The following is a 13,212-nucleotide window of genomic DNA, read 5'->3' as shown; positions in this document are numbered from 1 at the left end:
CCTGTAAATCCATTCAAGGATTTAATCACAAGATGTCATCATTGTCTAATTTTAAATATAGCTATTGAATTATCAGTGTATGGCATATTTCCTCTCAAATGTTTTTTACGGAGAATGAGATACTATATAGTATAAAAAGCTCTTCATGCCTGGTAGATTAGGAATACTTGTGCTTATATTGAATATGGTTTTGTTTTTACTAAGAGTTCATGAAAAAACTGAAGTATAATATGAAGGACGGAACTAAGTAAACATTAAAACGAAGGATTCCATATCAAGGTACATTTGCTATTCAGTATTATCAGAAATTTTACCATTTGCTAAAAAGTTATTAGACAAGAAAAGTGAGGTTTCCTGAATATAGTGCTCAATAATCTAGATGCTTTCAGTTCAACACTAAGAGAAATCTCTATGTACATTAAATACATTATTTTTAATCTCTACTGGATAATCTTTTTACACATATATTCAAGTAAAACTAACAAAACTCATATATTTATATATGAACTGATGAAGTATTTCAAAATGATATTACCTGATACCATACTACTAAATTTTTATTCTTAAGCATAGGCCAGATCTTTGTATTTGGCTGTGTTATGCCTAGTACAGAGCCAGGAAGGAGAAGAGAGAAGGTGAAAGAGAAGTTCTGAGAAGGAATTTATGTCCTCAGTACTGCCAATGCTTGGGCAGATAAAACTCTAACTAAACACATAGGGATCCAGACAGTGCCAGCTTCTGTAAGTAATTAGACAGGGGCTATACGAGGCACCTCTGAGGAACACTAAGGCACCTGAGACACTGCTTGCCAATGAATTATAAGAGCTTATATAGAAGAAGCACACACATAAAAACGTTGATTTGCTGCAGAAAAGTTCAAAGCAACCCCTTCACTGGGGCCAAAGACCCATCAAAAAAATCTCTTGGGTTGTATTATCAGCAAAAAAACCCCGTATATTGCCTTCTTGTAGTTAATAAATGGCAATTAACACAAGCTAAAATCTTAAGTAAAAGACCAGTAAATTCTGTTGTTAAATATATAAATACCACTGTAATAAGGCTCCACTTGATTGGTTACTCCAGTCTGCTAACTGTGAGAAACAGACTCCTAATTTTCTGCTAGATAACCCTGTTATTTTGTTAATAAATAAGAATATACTTGACATATATCATGTTTGATATAATGCCTTTGATGCATTTCATATTATAATAGATCCCTTTGCTTTGCTGCCTAAACTGTGTTTGACTGGACCTGGAAAAAGCATAAAGGAATGAAAAGTGGAATGAAAAATATAGACAGCTCTATAGCAGAAAGAAATGCCTTTATTGCAGTCTGCATGTACAGCGAAATTAATTAAATTTAAAGAAAAGTTGCTGTATTTTGATTAAGAGTACATAGCTTCATTCTTCATTAAGAGCAAAATCAGATTATCGTTCATAAACTAGCTAAAAACCATTAAGGAGCTGATAGACAAGAAAGAATGTTGGTTTGCAGGAAGCTGCACACCAAATAGAAAAAAAGTTGGGACTCGGAGTCCCCTCTGGGAAAAGAAGCAGCGAAGAAAAGAGTAGATCTCCTGCCAACTGAAAGAGCTGAAGAACCAAATGCCACATTCGAATGCCAAGAAAAATAATGCATGCAGTAGACACAAAATGACAAGAGCTGTGAGATATTTTCTGATCTTAAAAGAAAAAAGAAGGAAAAGAAAAACAGTGGTCAGTCATAGGAAGGGGTAGAGTAGTACTTACACATCACCAAGTTATGCAAATTTGCATATGCATACTGTTGCTTTTGTTTCTTTTTCATAGCTCTTACTTGCTGTGCAACTTCTTAACGGTAGCCTGATTTTACACTTGGTGCCTGTGTACTACCATGATAAAAAATAATAAGCAGCAAATCCTAATATCATCAGAAATTATCAACTATCTACTAATGTAGAGTTTCCTTAAGAATAATTCTCCCTTGCAAAACTGCAAGTTTCAGAAACAAAAAACAGCCTGCCAGGACAACATGCCTAGCGCTTTTCATGATATTGCCCCTTACTCTTTTAGAAAAAAATAATCTGAATCTTCTTGCTTTATCTGCAATTATATTTGTATTCAAACCAGTTATTTTCTCTTTTTCCTAGATTCCCTTCTCACTGTCCAGCTGCTGTTACGTCAACTTTATTTAATTGATAAAACACGGTTTTGTCTTATACAGATATAATCCTCCATGAAATGGACGGTTGTTAAAATACTTTAAAAAAAAAAAAATTTAAGCGATAAGGTATATAGTCTCCTGCCTAATACATAAACCCAAGTAATTGTATGCAATTGCTAGCAGGGACGTACCAGTACAGGTGAGTTAACATAGCTTTGCCTCAAGACCAAATTCTTCAGACATACAAGTCAGTTTTCTTCCCATGAGATAGGAAAAAGACATAGCAAAATACTTTCACAACTCTTATCAGCACAGTTGCGCAGGTTTATGCTGACATGACAACAGACAGACTAGTCATGACGTAGAGTTCTTAGAATTCACCGTGGTGGGGAAGGTTTGCAAATTTTCCCATCATTGCTAGCACCAGTCACTGGCTGTCAGCAACATTTTCAGCCCTGTGCCAAATATTTGCTCGAAGCAGCATTAGATAATACGATGCTTTAAAAAGTGTCAGCAGCTATTGGATTATATATACTCAGGGTCCCATCATTCCAAACAAAAACTCGGCTGAAAAAGATTGGAAAATATCCCTCTAGTAGAAAGGCTTCAGCATGAAGACAGTAATGGAATTTTTTTTCTGGTAAGATTTCAAAACAACCTTAATGACTCCGATATGCTATTTAAAGTAACAGCTCCAGGACACTGGGCCTGATGCATCTCTAACAGTAAACAACATTGATTCTGTTCATGGTTATTCAAATACCTACAAATGATTTCAACACAGTGGGTTACTTAGCAATATCTTATCCACAGTTTCCCTATAGAGAGTTAAATCAAAATTAAACAACAGTTAGTTGTTTTTACTTACTTTTAGTGTGATCATTCATCTCCCCCAGTCCAGTATTAATTCCGGCATCTATTGAACTCATGATTTTATCAATCTACAAAAGACAGAACAGTGAAAACAATTGATTGGCCCTATCTTTTTTATTTTATTGTAGTTTTCATGCATAAATTTATGGCATTAGTACTCTCATTAGGAAAACAACAATCACGATTGCAAAATGCAAAAATCAAAGGTAGACACTTAATTTCTCCAATTTGATTTTTATTTTGCAACATTTCTACACTAGCAAAAACTAAAGCTTCAGACTAGTATTTCTTTTTCTACAGTACAGTTCTTCTCATACTAATGACTCATCGTATAGGTATATCTCGTTCTTTGAAACTACTTTATCATATTTCAATATATAAATACTAAGGAGAAAAATGCATATATTAAAGCATATGACAGAATGGATTTTAATTTTATAGGCTCATGTCATTTAAGGTCTATTCAAGCAATAATATTAATGCATAAGAATATTGTTTTGTGTGTTATCAAGTAATAAAGCAATTGCTCAATTATGATTTCCAGAGAATTTCCTAGCTCCTTTTTTTCCACCTGCCCCAAGGCCACTGAATAGGTATGAAACCACAGAACGATACTGTTTGTAAAACAGCACTACATTGATCCCAAAACTCATTTGCACATTTCCAAATTACATTGAACTTGCTATTTAAAAACTATTATACCTATTTTATTTTCCAAAGGAACAGGACGAAACAAAAAGTGAATCAAAAGGCTGATGTCTAAGAAGGCAGACACAGAGAACCAGGTTTTACTGAGCTTAATAATAGGACTATTAGGAAAACTGTCTCCTTTCTAAAAACTATGTATTAGTCACTAGTGACAGGAGAAAACCTGGGAACTACGTCAGAATCTGCAGATTTAGACTTCGTACCTTTTTTTTTTTTTTTTTATAAACTACATTTTTCTTCCTCTTAAGAACAATCAGAACAATCAAACCTTGATGTTCCCCTAAAAGGAAAACTCGGACCTGATTAGTTTCAGGATTTTGTAACAATGTATCCAAGTTATTAAGATCAAAACCTGATCCTAAGTAAGTTTCCACTGAGAAAGTATCTCCTTCACAACAAAAATTACCTTCAGATGCCCTACCAAATCAGACATTTAGATGAGCTGGAAATCTTTTTCTATAAAAATAATCAATCACACAAACAATCTCTGTGTGCTTTCTGAAATAAAATGTCACTCTCTAGATACATATATCTCCCCATAGCAGTTATTTTAAAGATAAATCCTTGTGTGTCTGTAATAGCAGTAAAGATTTAAACATTTCCCACTCGTAATTCACCTCAGTAAGATGGGAACTTTTGTGTCTACGAAGAATCATTTACATTCTTGAAATGTAGCACAGGACACGCAAAAAAATCCCCAAAAAACTTAATGTGTGTAAAAATTATTTTAAATTTAGCGCCAAAACTAAAACGAAGTCTTTTGTATGAGCAAACATGTGCGCTACAAACTCAGTGTGGAAATTTCTTTTAGTAGTCACAAATTCATTGTAGCTGTAAGTGTATTCCCACTTCACACAAGAGTCAGGTATATTGTGTACAGCGGCTATATACCAGTTAGGGGATATGTTACACAGGGAGGGTTTGTGGAATGCATGATCAACGCAAAAAACTTAAACTCTCCATTACTGCCATTTTCTCTTGCCTTTTGCTGGCAGGCATTGCCGCGGTAGGAAATAATTAGCAAATATGTAAATAATGGGCATAGCTACAACGAATTTTACCAATTTTATTAGTGTCGGTGGTGAGGGCTTTAGCAGAAAATAATTTCAATGTCGTAACAAATTGTTGAATTACTTCTGGTTAACTTCATTCACTATGGAAACAATAGACTTAATTAAGTGTGCAGCGTTTTGAACGGAAGTGCATTGCATTTTGTGCCAGCTGTCAAACTACGATGCACTATGACATACCCCCTGAGGATTTGTGATGTGGATGATGCACTTTTTATTCCATCTCTGAAACTGAGAACGGTAACAGCATTTTCACAATACCATATATTTGCTCGTACTCAAAACTGAACAAAACTTACTTCTTCCCATTCTGATGTGAAAGAAGGTGTTCTCTCCGAATTCCCTTTGGAGCACTGTTGGTTTGGTGTGGGTTCACTCCAGTTGCTTCTTGCTTTTTTGTCATTTGGTGGATGGGTGATAAGATTAGAATCGGATTTCGAAACATTTTTGCACAAATGCATTTCGAGCAAAGTCTTTGGTAAAGATCGTATTCTCCCAAGCGTGCACGCTCGCTCCACAAATCCCCCAGTGGTAATAACCCATTGTTCACTTATCCTTGCTGACGTGCCAACCAATGTATGATTTTCTACTGGTTTAGGTTTAGTATGAAATATGGTTCTGTTTACAACTGGTGGCTTTTTTTTCTTCACTGGAGGATCAGTGTTGCTCTCTTTCCGTAGCTGTATCTGCTGCACTGTGCTCTTGCTCAAGACGCTTTTCTCTGGTGGCCCGCTGCACTGGTTGGCTTTGCTGTACAGCTGGAGTGGATTATCAGGTGGGTCACACGCAGGTGACGATCCATGAAGTAAACCTGCAAACTGTTCAGCGGGGTGTCCTTCAGGAAGCTCACTTTCAGTGGATGTTTCTCCCTGGCAAAGACGCTCTGAAATCAGAAAGTACCTTGTAAAAAAACCAGGATGATAGAATACTGCAAACAACAAAACCCTTACTCTCTGCAAAATGACTTTTGTATTGGCTGCTTGGATCTTTCTTACGTAGATACTTATGCCGTGAATTGATTTATTAGTCTCTTAAAAAATAATTCTCTCCTTAAACTTGACTATTGTATCCTGGCTGGTTATTTTATCTTGACTGGTTGAAAAACAGCCAAAACCACTCAGTGCCACACATTAATTCCAGGAAAAAATAATTTATAAAATAAAATAGGTCATTGCTATTCCATCAACTTGATGGTGTCTCTTTTAATTTGTTATCGAGTTGAAATGTGTTCAAATTATCCAGTTAGATGAATTAGCTAGTTAGTTTGTAGGTAGTAAAACCCATGAAGAACCAGTATTGTCAGGAGTATTGTTAGTAATATTTCTTTTTATAGTCATTATAACAATAGTGAATTTACACTATGATGCCTTTTTACTGATAGTCTCTAAAGAATAGATCTGAGTGTTTTATTTCTGGGAACTTGTGAGAATAGATTCAGAGTAATAGTAACCATTGAAAAAAAAAATGGAAAATCAAGTCCTTCTAAAACAAGTTTTATATGCAATTTAGCATGCACACACAAAAAAAGAACTGCAGAAAAGTGCACTTTTGGCACACTTCAGAGTAGATTATTAGAAATTTATAGCTCTTTTTATGCCTGTTGCTGTAAGGACTAGGAGAAAAAACTAAGAGACTTTTTTCTACCCGTGCTGTCTCATTTAAAGTGTTGGTGTGAATAACATCACTCTACCCCGTGGCATTAAGTTAGCATATTCTAGTCAGAATAACTGTGACCCCACTAACAGTTGCATCTCTATAACTAATTCACTGAAGATAAATACATCCATCTCATTCCTGCTAGAATTTTTATGTTCATGTGTAGACTGTAACTGTAGGACTGTATGCACAGCAATAGCTACCAGGAAGGAGTCGAACATACCATCATGCAATAATTTGCAAAGAAATTGAGTGGTTTCCCCCTATTTGCTAAAATATCTGCCTGTAAAAAAAGCCCACAAATCTCAAAATATCACTTCTAAAATAAGGCAGTATTTGATTACATGAATGATAGCAGAAAAATTTTGGTGTGTACTTCAAAACGCCATCAGCTCTTTTACTAGCCAATCACTTAAAAATGTAAAATTACATGTTTTCCTTTATTTGTTAAAATAGCATGATAAAATTCTAATCAAGAACAGGAATGCAACCTAAGAAAATCTACTTCTTTGGGAAAAAACTGACTAGAATATACACTTAAGACATTTTGCAACTAAAAAGATGTGGGTTGTTATGGCAAAAGGTTGAACGTGGGATGTGACAGAGCTTAAGAAATCAATAACGCCAGAGAAATTGGTTTGGGGCAGGGGGGAAAACAGGGAAAAGGAGGGCATGGGACATTTTCACTTTCGTTGATTTCTGAAAGTTGCTGAATTAATTGTATGTCTGCAATTTTGAAGGTGAACTTAAAATGAAAAATAAATGATACAAATAATGATTGTCTTTGGTTTTTTCCCTTACATGAAAAAATCAGTAGCTGGGATTCTGCTCCAGATGAAGGCATCTCATTTCCAAAATTTACATGGGGAAGAAGTTTGTAAGCTCCCACCATAGTCAGAGGTCATGTTGATAAAGTGGATATTTAGGATCAGTGGATCCCAAAGGGTGATGCCACTCACTGTACGTTGTGGTTGGTCAGCTGAATAACTCCCTGTACTCTCTTAACTGTACTGACTAGGCTACCAATGACTATAATGGGAGACGATATCCAGTTTGCATTCAGGTACCTACATTTAGATGTCTTAATCATGACCTGAATCCTATTCTCCTGTTCCAGAGATAAGTCTTAAAACTGCCTATGGAACTCACTTAAGAGATAAATGTTTTTATCAGGACAAAGTAAGAAAGAAGAATAAATCATGAAAAAGAAAAGCTTACAGACACCTGGATTGCAAGGATTTCACTAGTATCTGCATTATCTTCATTAATATCTTTGCTATGTATGCCATTAAATAAAACTGTCCAACAACTGTTAGATCTAAAGGAATCACTAGACTCATGTCCTTTAAACTAAACTCTCCTTCGTCTCAAGACAGAGTTGGCTCATCCAAACAATTACTGGGAATGTCCTCTGGCCCCAGCTAAAACTTGCGCTATGTCTGGCTACTGTCTGGGTGGGTGGTATTTGGTATTGGCCAAACCTCGCCAAAACCCACACAACAGTTTAACAGTACAGACTGCCAAGCACCAATGTTGTCTCGTGCCCTGATTTTCTTCACTTTACTACTGTAGACAAAATATGTTGTTTCTGAGAACTCCCATTTTTCTGTGATCAGTAAATATACGTAGTTACCAACAGAAGGGGGCTGTGTGTGTCTCACTTTCTAGCAGTGGAGCAGTGACAGAATATCAAAACATTACTTTTGGTTATTTTGCTAGTTGAAGTAGCAGAAGTTTGCAATGGATTCAAAGATTCTAAGTGTATTGTATGAACCTTTTCAGCTTGATCTTTCAGTACAGTTATTGTATTGTGCATATATAAATATATATATTCTACTGTAGGTATAACTTTCATCTTCAAAATACCCAGGGCATCAAGACGTACACATACACACTTTAAGGAAGCCAGGGAAGATGAAGACGAAGGTTGCCTGTGCAACCTTTCTGCTTATGTGTTAGCAGTGCTATATTTCACCTTTTAAATGACCACCTACTATTTTTCAGAAAAACCCTTCCTGTGTCATTTAGTGTTCAGAATGAAGTTTGCTCAGTGAAGGAGAAGCTCTTCAACATTTTTTCTTCTCCTTGTTCAAAAATAGTGGTGTTATTACCTATTTACTTTGCAGCATTTAAATTCTTCTTGGAATATCAAATTTTCAGAACCTCCTCAGATTTTTTATGACGCCCACTATCTAAGGGGTTCACAAATACGAATTCATGTATCTTTACAAGGTGAGGCTGTAATGTTATAACATCCTAATTAGATAAACTGGAGATAAGGCACAAGGAGATAATGCTGAAAACATCCACAAATTTTGGGCATCCAATTTGAAATTCTTTAAAATATGCTTTTTTCCCCCCCCTCATATAACACAGAATATTTTCAAAGCATAGTTGCTTTTGACTTCAGTAGTTCTATAAGTCAGACCCCTAATGTCTCAAATTCAGCATTCAAAAAAAAAAAAAAAGAAAAAAGAATGCTGTTAATGACTACTTGGATAAAGTTTGGTCTATCTTGATCAGCATAACAAAAGCTCTGGCAGAGACAGACCTTCCCTGTGTGGTGTTCAGCTGCCTCAGCTGTCAGTTCTTTTCTTTGATACCTTTTGCTTTAACTAAGAGCTTTATTATATGACAAAGAAGGCAAGCACAGATCTCACAGCTATGCCTTCTTTACCCCGTGATTTTGAGCACAGCAAACCGCATCTATACCGGGCAATGAAAAATACTGGGGTTGTCAGGAAAAAATAGTATATGGTCATGATACAGGTTAAGAAGCATTGCATCCTGTACTGTAGCCCTGTGGGTGGGGACAACAGGTGGAGAAGTTCAAGCTCCTGGATTGAATCCCAATGGAGAGAAGGTTTCTGCTTGTGACACTATTTTTTTTTTTCCTTTTGCAAGAATATTTAGTTTTGTAATCTTAAGACAAAGCCAAGATAAAGAGACCTTGCTTCCTCATCAAATACTGCTTTTCTGACCACCTTACCTTTTTACCTAGAAATAGTATCCCAAATACCAAAACATAAACAGATGTCACTTCTACAGATCTTTGGTGTTATTACAAGTGCACATACAGCTTACCCATCTGAGTGGATTACTTCTGAAAATCACTGTGATACTGCCATATCTGTGTTGCATGGAAAACATTTACATTCGGAACTACAAATAAAATCAGTTCTGCCATAATCTCAAAGCCACAGATACAAATTGCTATTATCACCAGTTTATACACAACCAAACTGGCATTTAAGGAAGCAGATTGCAATTTAGTCACTATTTATTTACACACTGGTGCACTCCAGCACAGTTGCTTGTGATACATATATAGAACTCTGTGGAATACCATTTCTCACTTTCAGTATTTGAGAGTTATTCTTCACAGATGCTTCATCAAACTCATATATATTTTCTGAATCTGACTCCAAGAGTACAGAGCACACGAAGACAATCAGGGGCATACTAAATACTGTGAATTCTGCATTCATGTAAAGTTGGAAGTCAGCTTATTCACATTTGTATCTCAAGAGATTCCATGTTCAAAACTAAAGTACCTTCAGGAGAATAACAGTTGTTAATAATAGTAATGAAGAGAGCTGTAATAGATAAATTATAATGACAGAGTTACATTTTTAACAGGCATTGCTGTTGCCATGGCACAAGTTTCTAATGTAAAATAAAAATCCACTAGAAATTTTTTCTATAGCTATGGTGACAACTGTATTGTGACACCTGCACTATTAATCTATTCAAGTTCTGTTTTCATTTGATCCAGAAATATGTTTTTAGCAGCACAATCTGCACATGTGTAATATCTGCCCAAAAATGTATTCGCAACTTCCTTTTCCACACACTCGGTTGATTGATAAAACTAACAGTCACAGCTGAGTAATATTTGGAGAGCACGCTCTCATAGAAGAATAGTAAGCAAAGAAGTCATCTTATTTGCATGGTAAAAGGTTGCTTTGGACGCACTAGAATACCTCCAGTAGTGATAATATTGGTTGTATGGTCAAAGTGACATCATAAAATGGGATGATCGGCAAGAAAAGGTGTAAAACAGAAAATTAGAAGTATTTCAAAACTGAAGGAGCAACATTCAGGAAGGCATTATTTCACACAGCAAAGGTCATGGTGCTCTGACCAAGCTCCAGCTCTTTGATGGCAGTATGTTGGCTGCAGATATCTTTGATGAGGCAGTGCAATGTTTTCTCACTCTAGTAAATGTTATAGCAAGGTATCATGGACCTGTGTGGGAGATATAACAACACGATTACTAAGCAACTAATAAAGAACGTGGGTTTCTACTGTCACCAGCAACAACACAGAAAAGGAGCAACAGTGTCCAGCCAGATTGCTGTTTCTCCTTCTGCTTCCTCCCAAATCTAAAGAAACCACCAGAAGGTGGTTTGCAAGGTTGGTGTTGGCGGTCTCCAGGCTCTGTGCCCAGGTTCCAACATTACCAGCTTCTCAAAGTCATACAGTCCCTTAGAAATCACAGTAAAATTCTCTGTGGCTTATGTGTTTGCTCTGACTAGCTTCATAACTGCCAATTCAATCCCTTAACATGGCAGTTTGTACTTGACTGTGTACTGAAGGATTTTACTGCCTTACTATTGCTACCTTTGTGGCAGTTTCACTGTCCACGTTTTACTCATCTGTTTCATACTGACCCATCAGGAACTGCAAAAGATGAGAAAGAATTCAGGGTAAAGACAGTTCCATATGGAGTTTTCTGAACGTTGCTTGCCAGCCTCTAGTGAGGAAAAAAGCTTTCAGCGAGGAAGGATATTAGTTGGTAATTACTGCTAATTCTAAGCACATTATAATATCCAAATACAGTTCTTGCCCAAAATTTCAGCAATAGGATTGTAATCTGGTGCAAATAGAGTTAAAATTAACTCTTATAGAGATGTGTTGATTCTCCTGTACATTTTGGAAATTTGTTTTCATACTTGTAGAGTATATTTTGTATTTGAGGCGGACATAAATGTAATTTTAAAACAGATCACATAACGGGTTAATCTTTAACTGCAAAATTCAATGTAGACAAAAATATAGAGCTGCAGCTGCCACCTCCATAATGCTGTTTCCATGAGAATTTCTTTCTATGTGACTATATAAGGCATGGTTCCTAGACGTCTTAATGACAGCCTCTCATGAACCACCACATTTTACAGCACAAGAATTTGACTTATACCTGCTCATCAAAATAAGAATCCTTCAGAAAACTAACATTTTAACATTTTTATGGACTATAAATTGCAGGCAGATAAAATAATGTGAAACACTGGACTAATTCAACATCCGTGTTCAAGCTAAAATTCTACATGAATATTTCAACTCTACCATGCAGCAAAAAGGAAAAAAAAAAACAACGAAGTATTTCTTTGTAACACTCAAGCAATCTTTCATAAGAAATTCTGAGAAATAAATGGAAATTGATGCAAAATGTAATTTTGCAGAAAGATCACATATAATTGCACTGAGAAATTCTGTGGCAATCTCTTCTTGCAGGAGAAAGCTAGCAGTTGAGTGGGCTGTGACTGTGCTCAGAAAGTACACGTTAATTTGACAATGTAGTACAGCAGGGAAGAGTAATAGAAGAGGAAAATTTGGTGACTCTTAATAACCAAAATCAGTGCAAAGCAATATGAATGTGACAGATGAGCTCTTGAAACTATATCCTTTTGTTGAAGACTCTAATGAAACCTCATTAATTGTTCCACTCCTGATATTTCACATATCAAATGCAAAGAAGGAATGACAAAGTCCTCCACCAACTGGGAACAAAACTTACTGACTGTCGAGGCAAAAGAGACTGGAAAAATAATGAATGATTTTCAGAATGCCATTTCTAAAAGGAGATGTTGCTCAACAATTTCATCACTTGTATTTGGAAGGATTTACCAAGTGAAAATTAAATTTTCCCAAACATGAGACAAAAGTAGAAAGAATACAAAGTACATATTCTAGTGCTCACACTGATCATACACTTCTGTCTTTCCTAACCTTGATAAAGAATATATTTCTGATCTGAGCAGTATTTTCAAGCTACTTAACATGTGATAGAAAGTAGTTTGTCTCTCATCTCCTCATTCCCCATACAAGCTCATCTACGCTCTGTTTCATCTTATAATTATGTTTCACAGCCAGCAAGAATGGAATCAGTGCTCTCATAAGAAATAATATTAAATAAAGACACCCCCCCACACCCCAAACGGCCTCATTAAATTTTTGCAAAATTGCCTGTTAGATAGGAGAAACAAAGCTGTGAGAACAGAAAGTTTATAAATATTAAAACTGTCTAGAAAGTATCTCTGGCTGTAGAATTACAGTCCGGTTCTAGATATAGATACAAGCAGTCGTGGAAGATTACATTAAAAACCACAAAGTTTTCCAACTCTATGTGGAACATTTACTGAAATTTTATATAATTACTTACATGTAACTCTTTTGAAACTAATCATTAAAAATCATGGTCTTTTAGCAAACTTGCAACTTACTACATCTCTTTTGCTATTAATACTGCGCAGGAAAAGTGAAGGAATAAAAAATAGATTCTCTATATTAATGATTTATTTAGGGGTTGCAAATACGAAAGGATAACCATATAAACTCTTTTGAAAAGTATTCACAAAACATAAATGGTCTTAAAATCAATCTAAATTATTATGCACAAAAGAATTTAGCTAAGTTTATTAACTTTGTAGGCAGACACAATATCTAAAAGATATTTACTTTTCACAAATAACTGTAGTT

The 13,212-nt window shown here is 35.7% G+C and overlaps 1 protein-coding gene across 1 annotated transcript in view; it reads right to left on the bottom strand.

Annotated features, from left to right (window-relative positions):
* Positions 1-13,212, bottom strand: part of ANKS1B (ankyrin repeat and sterile alpha motif domain containing 1B) — a 449,659-nt gene that overhangs the window by 220,217 nt on the left and 216,230 nt on the right. The window contains exons 13-14 of the mRNA XM_054199351.1: positions 5,094-5,677; positions 3,012-3,084 (exon numbers count right to left, since the gene is read on the bottom strand). Coding sequence (XP_054055326.1) covers positions 3,012-3,084; positions 5,094-5,677 — 657 coding nt within the window. The remainder of the gene's footprint in view (positions 1-3,011; positions 3,085-5,093; positions 5,678-13,212) is intronic.

Source organism: Rissa tridactyla, chromosome 1 (genome assembly GCF_028500815.1).
Source record: "Rissa tridactyla isolate bRisTri1 chromosome 1, bRisTri1.patW.cur.20221130, whole genome shotgun sequence".
Lineage (NCBI taxonomy): Eukaryota > Metazoa > Chordata > Aves > Charadriiformes > Laridae > Rissa > Rissa tridactyla.
This window is presented reverse-complemented; position numbering and strand designations above follow the sequence as displayed.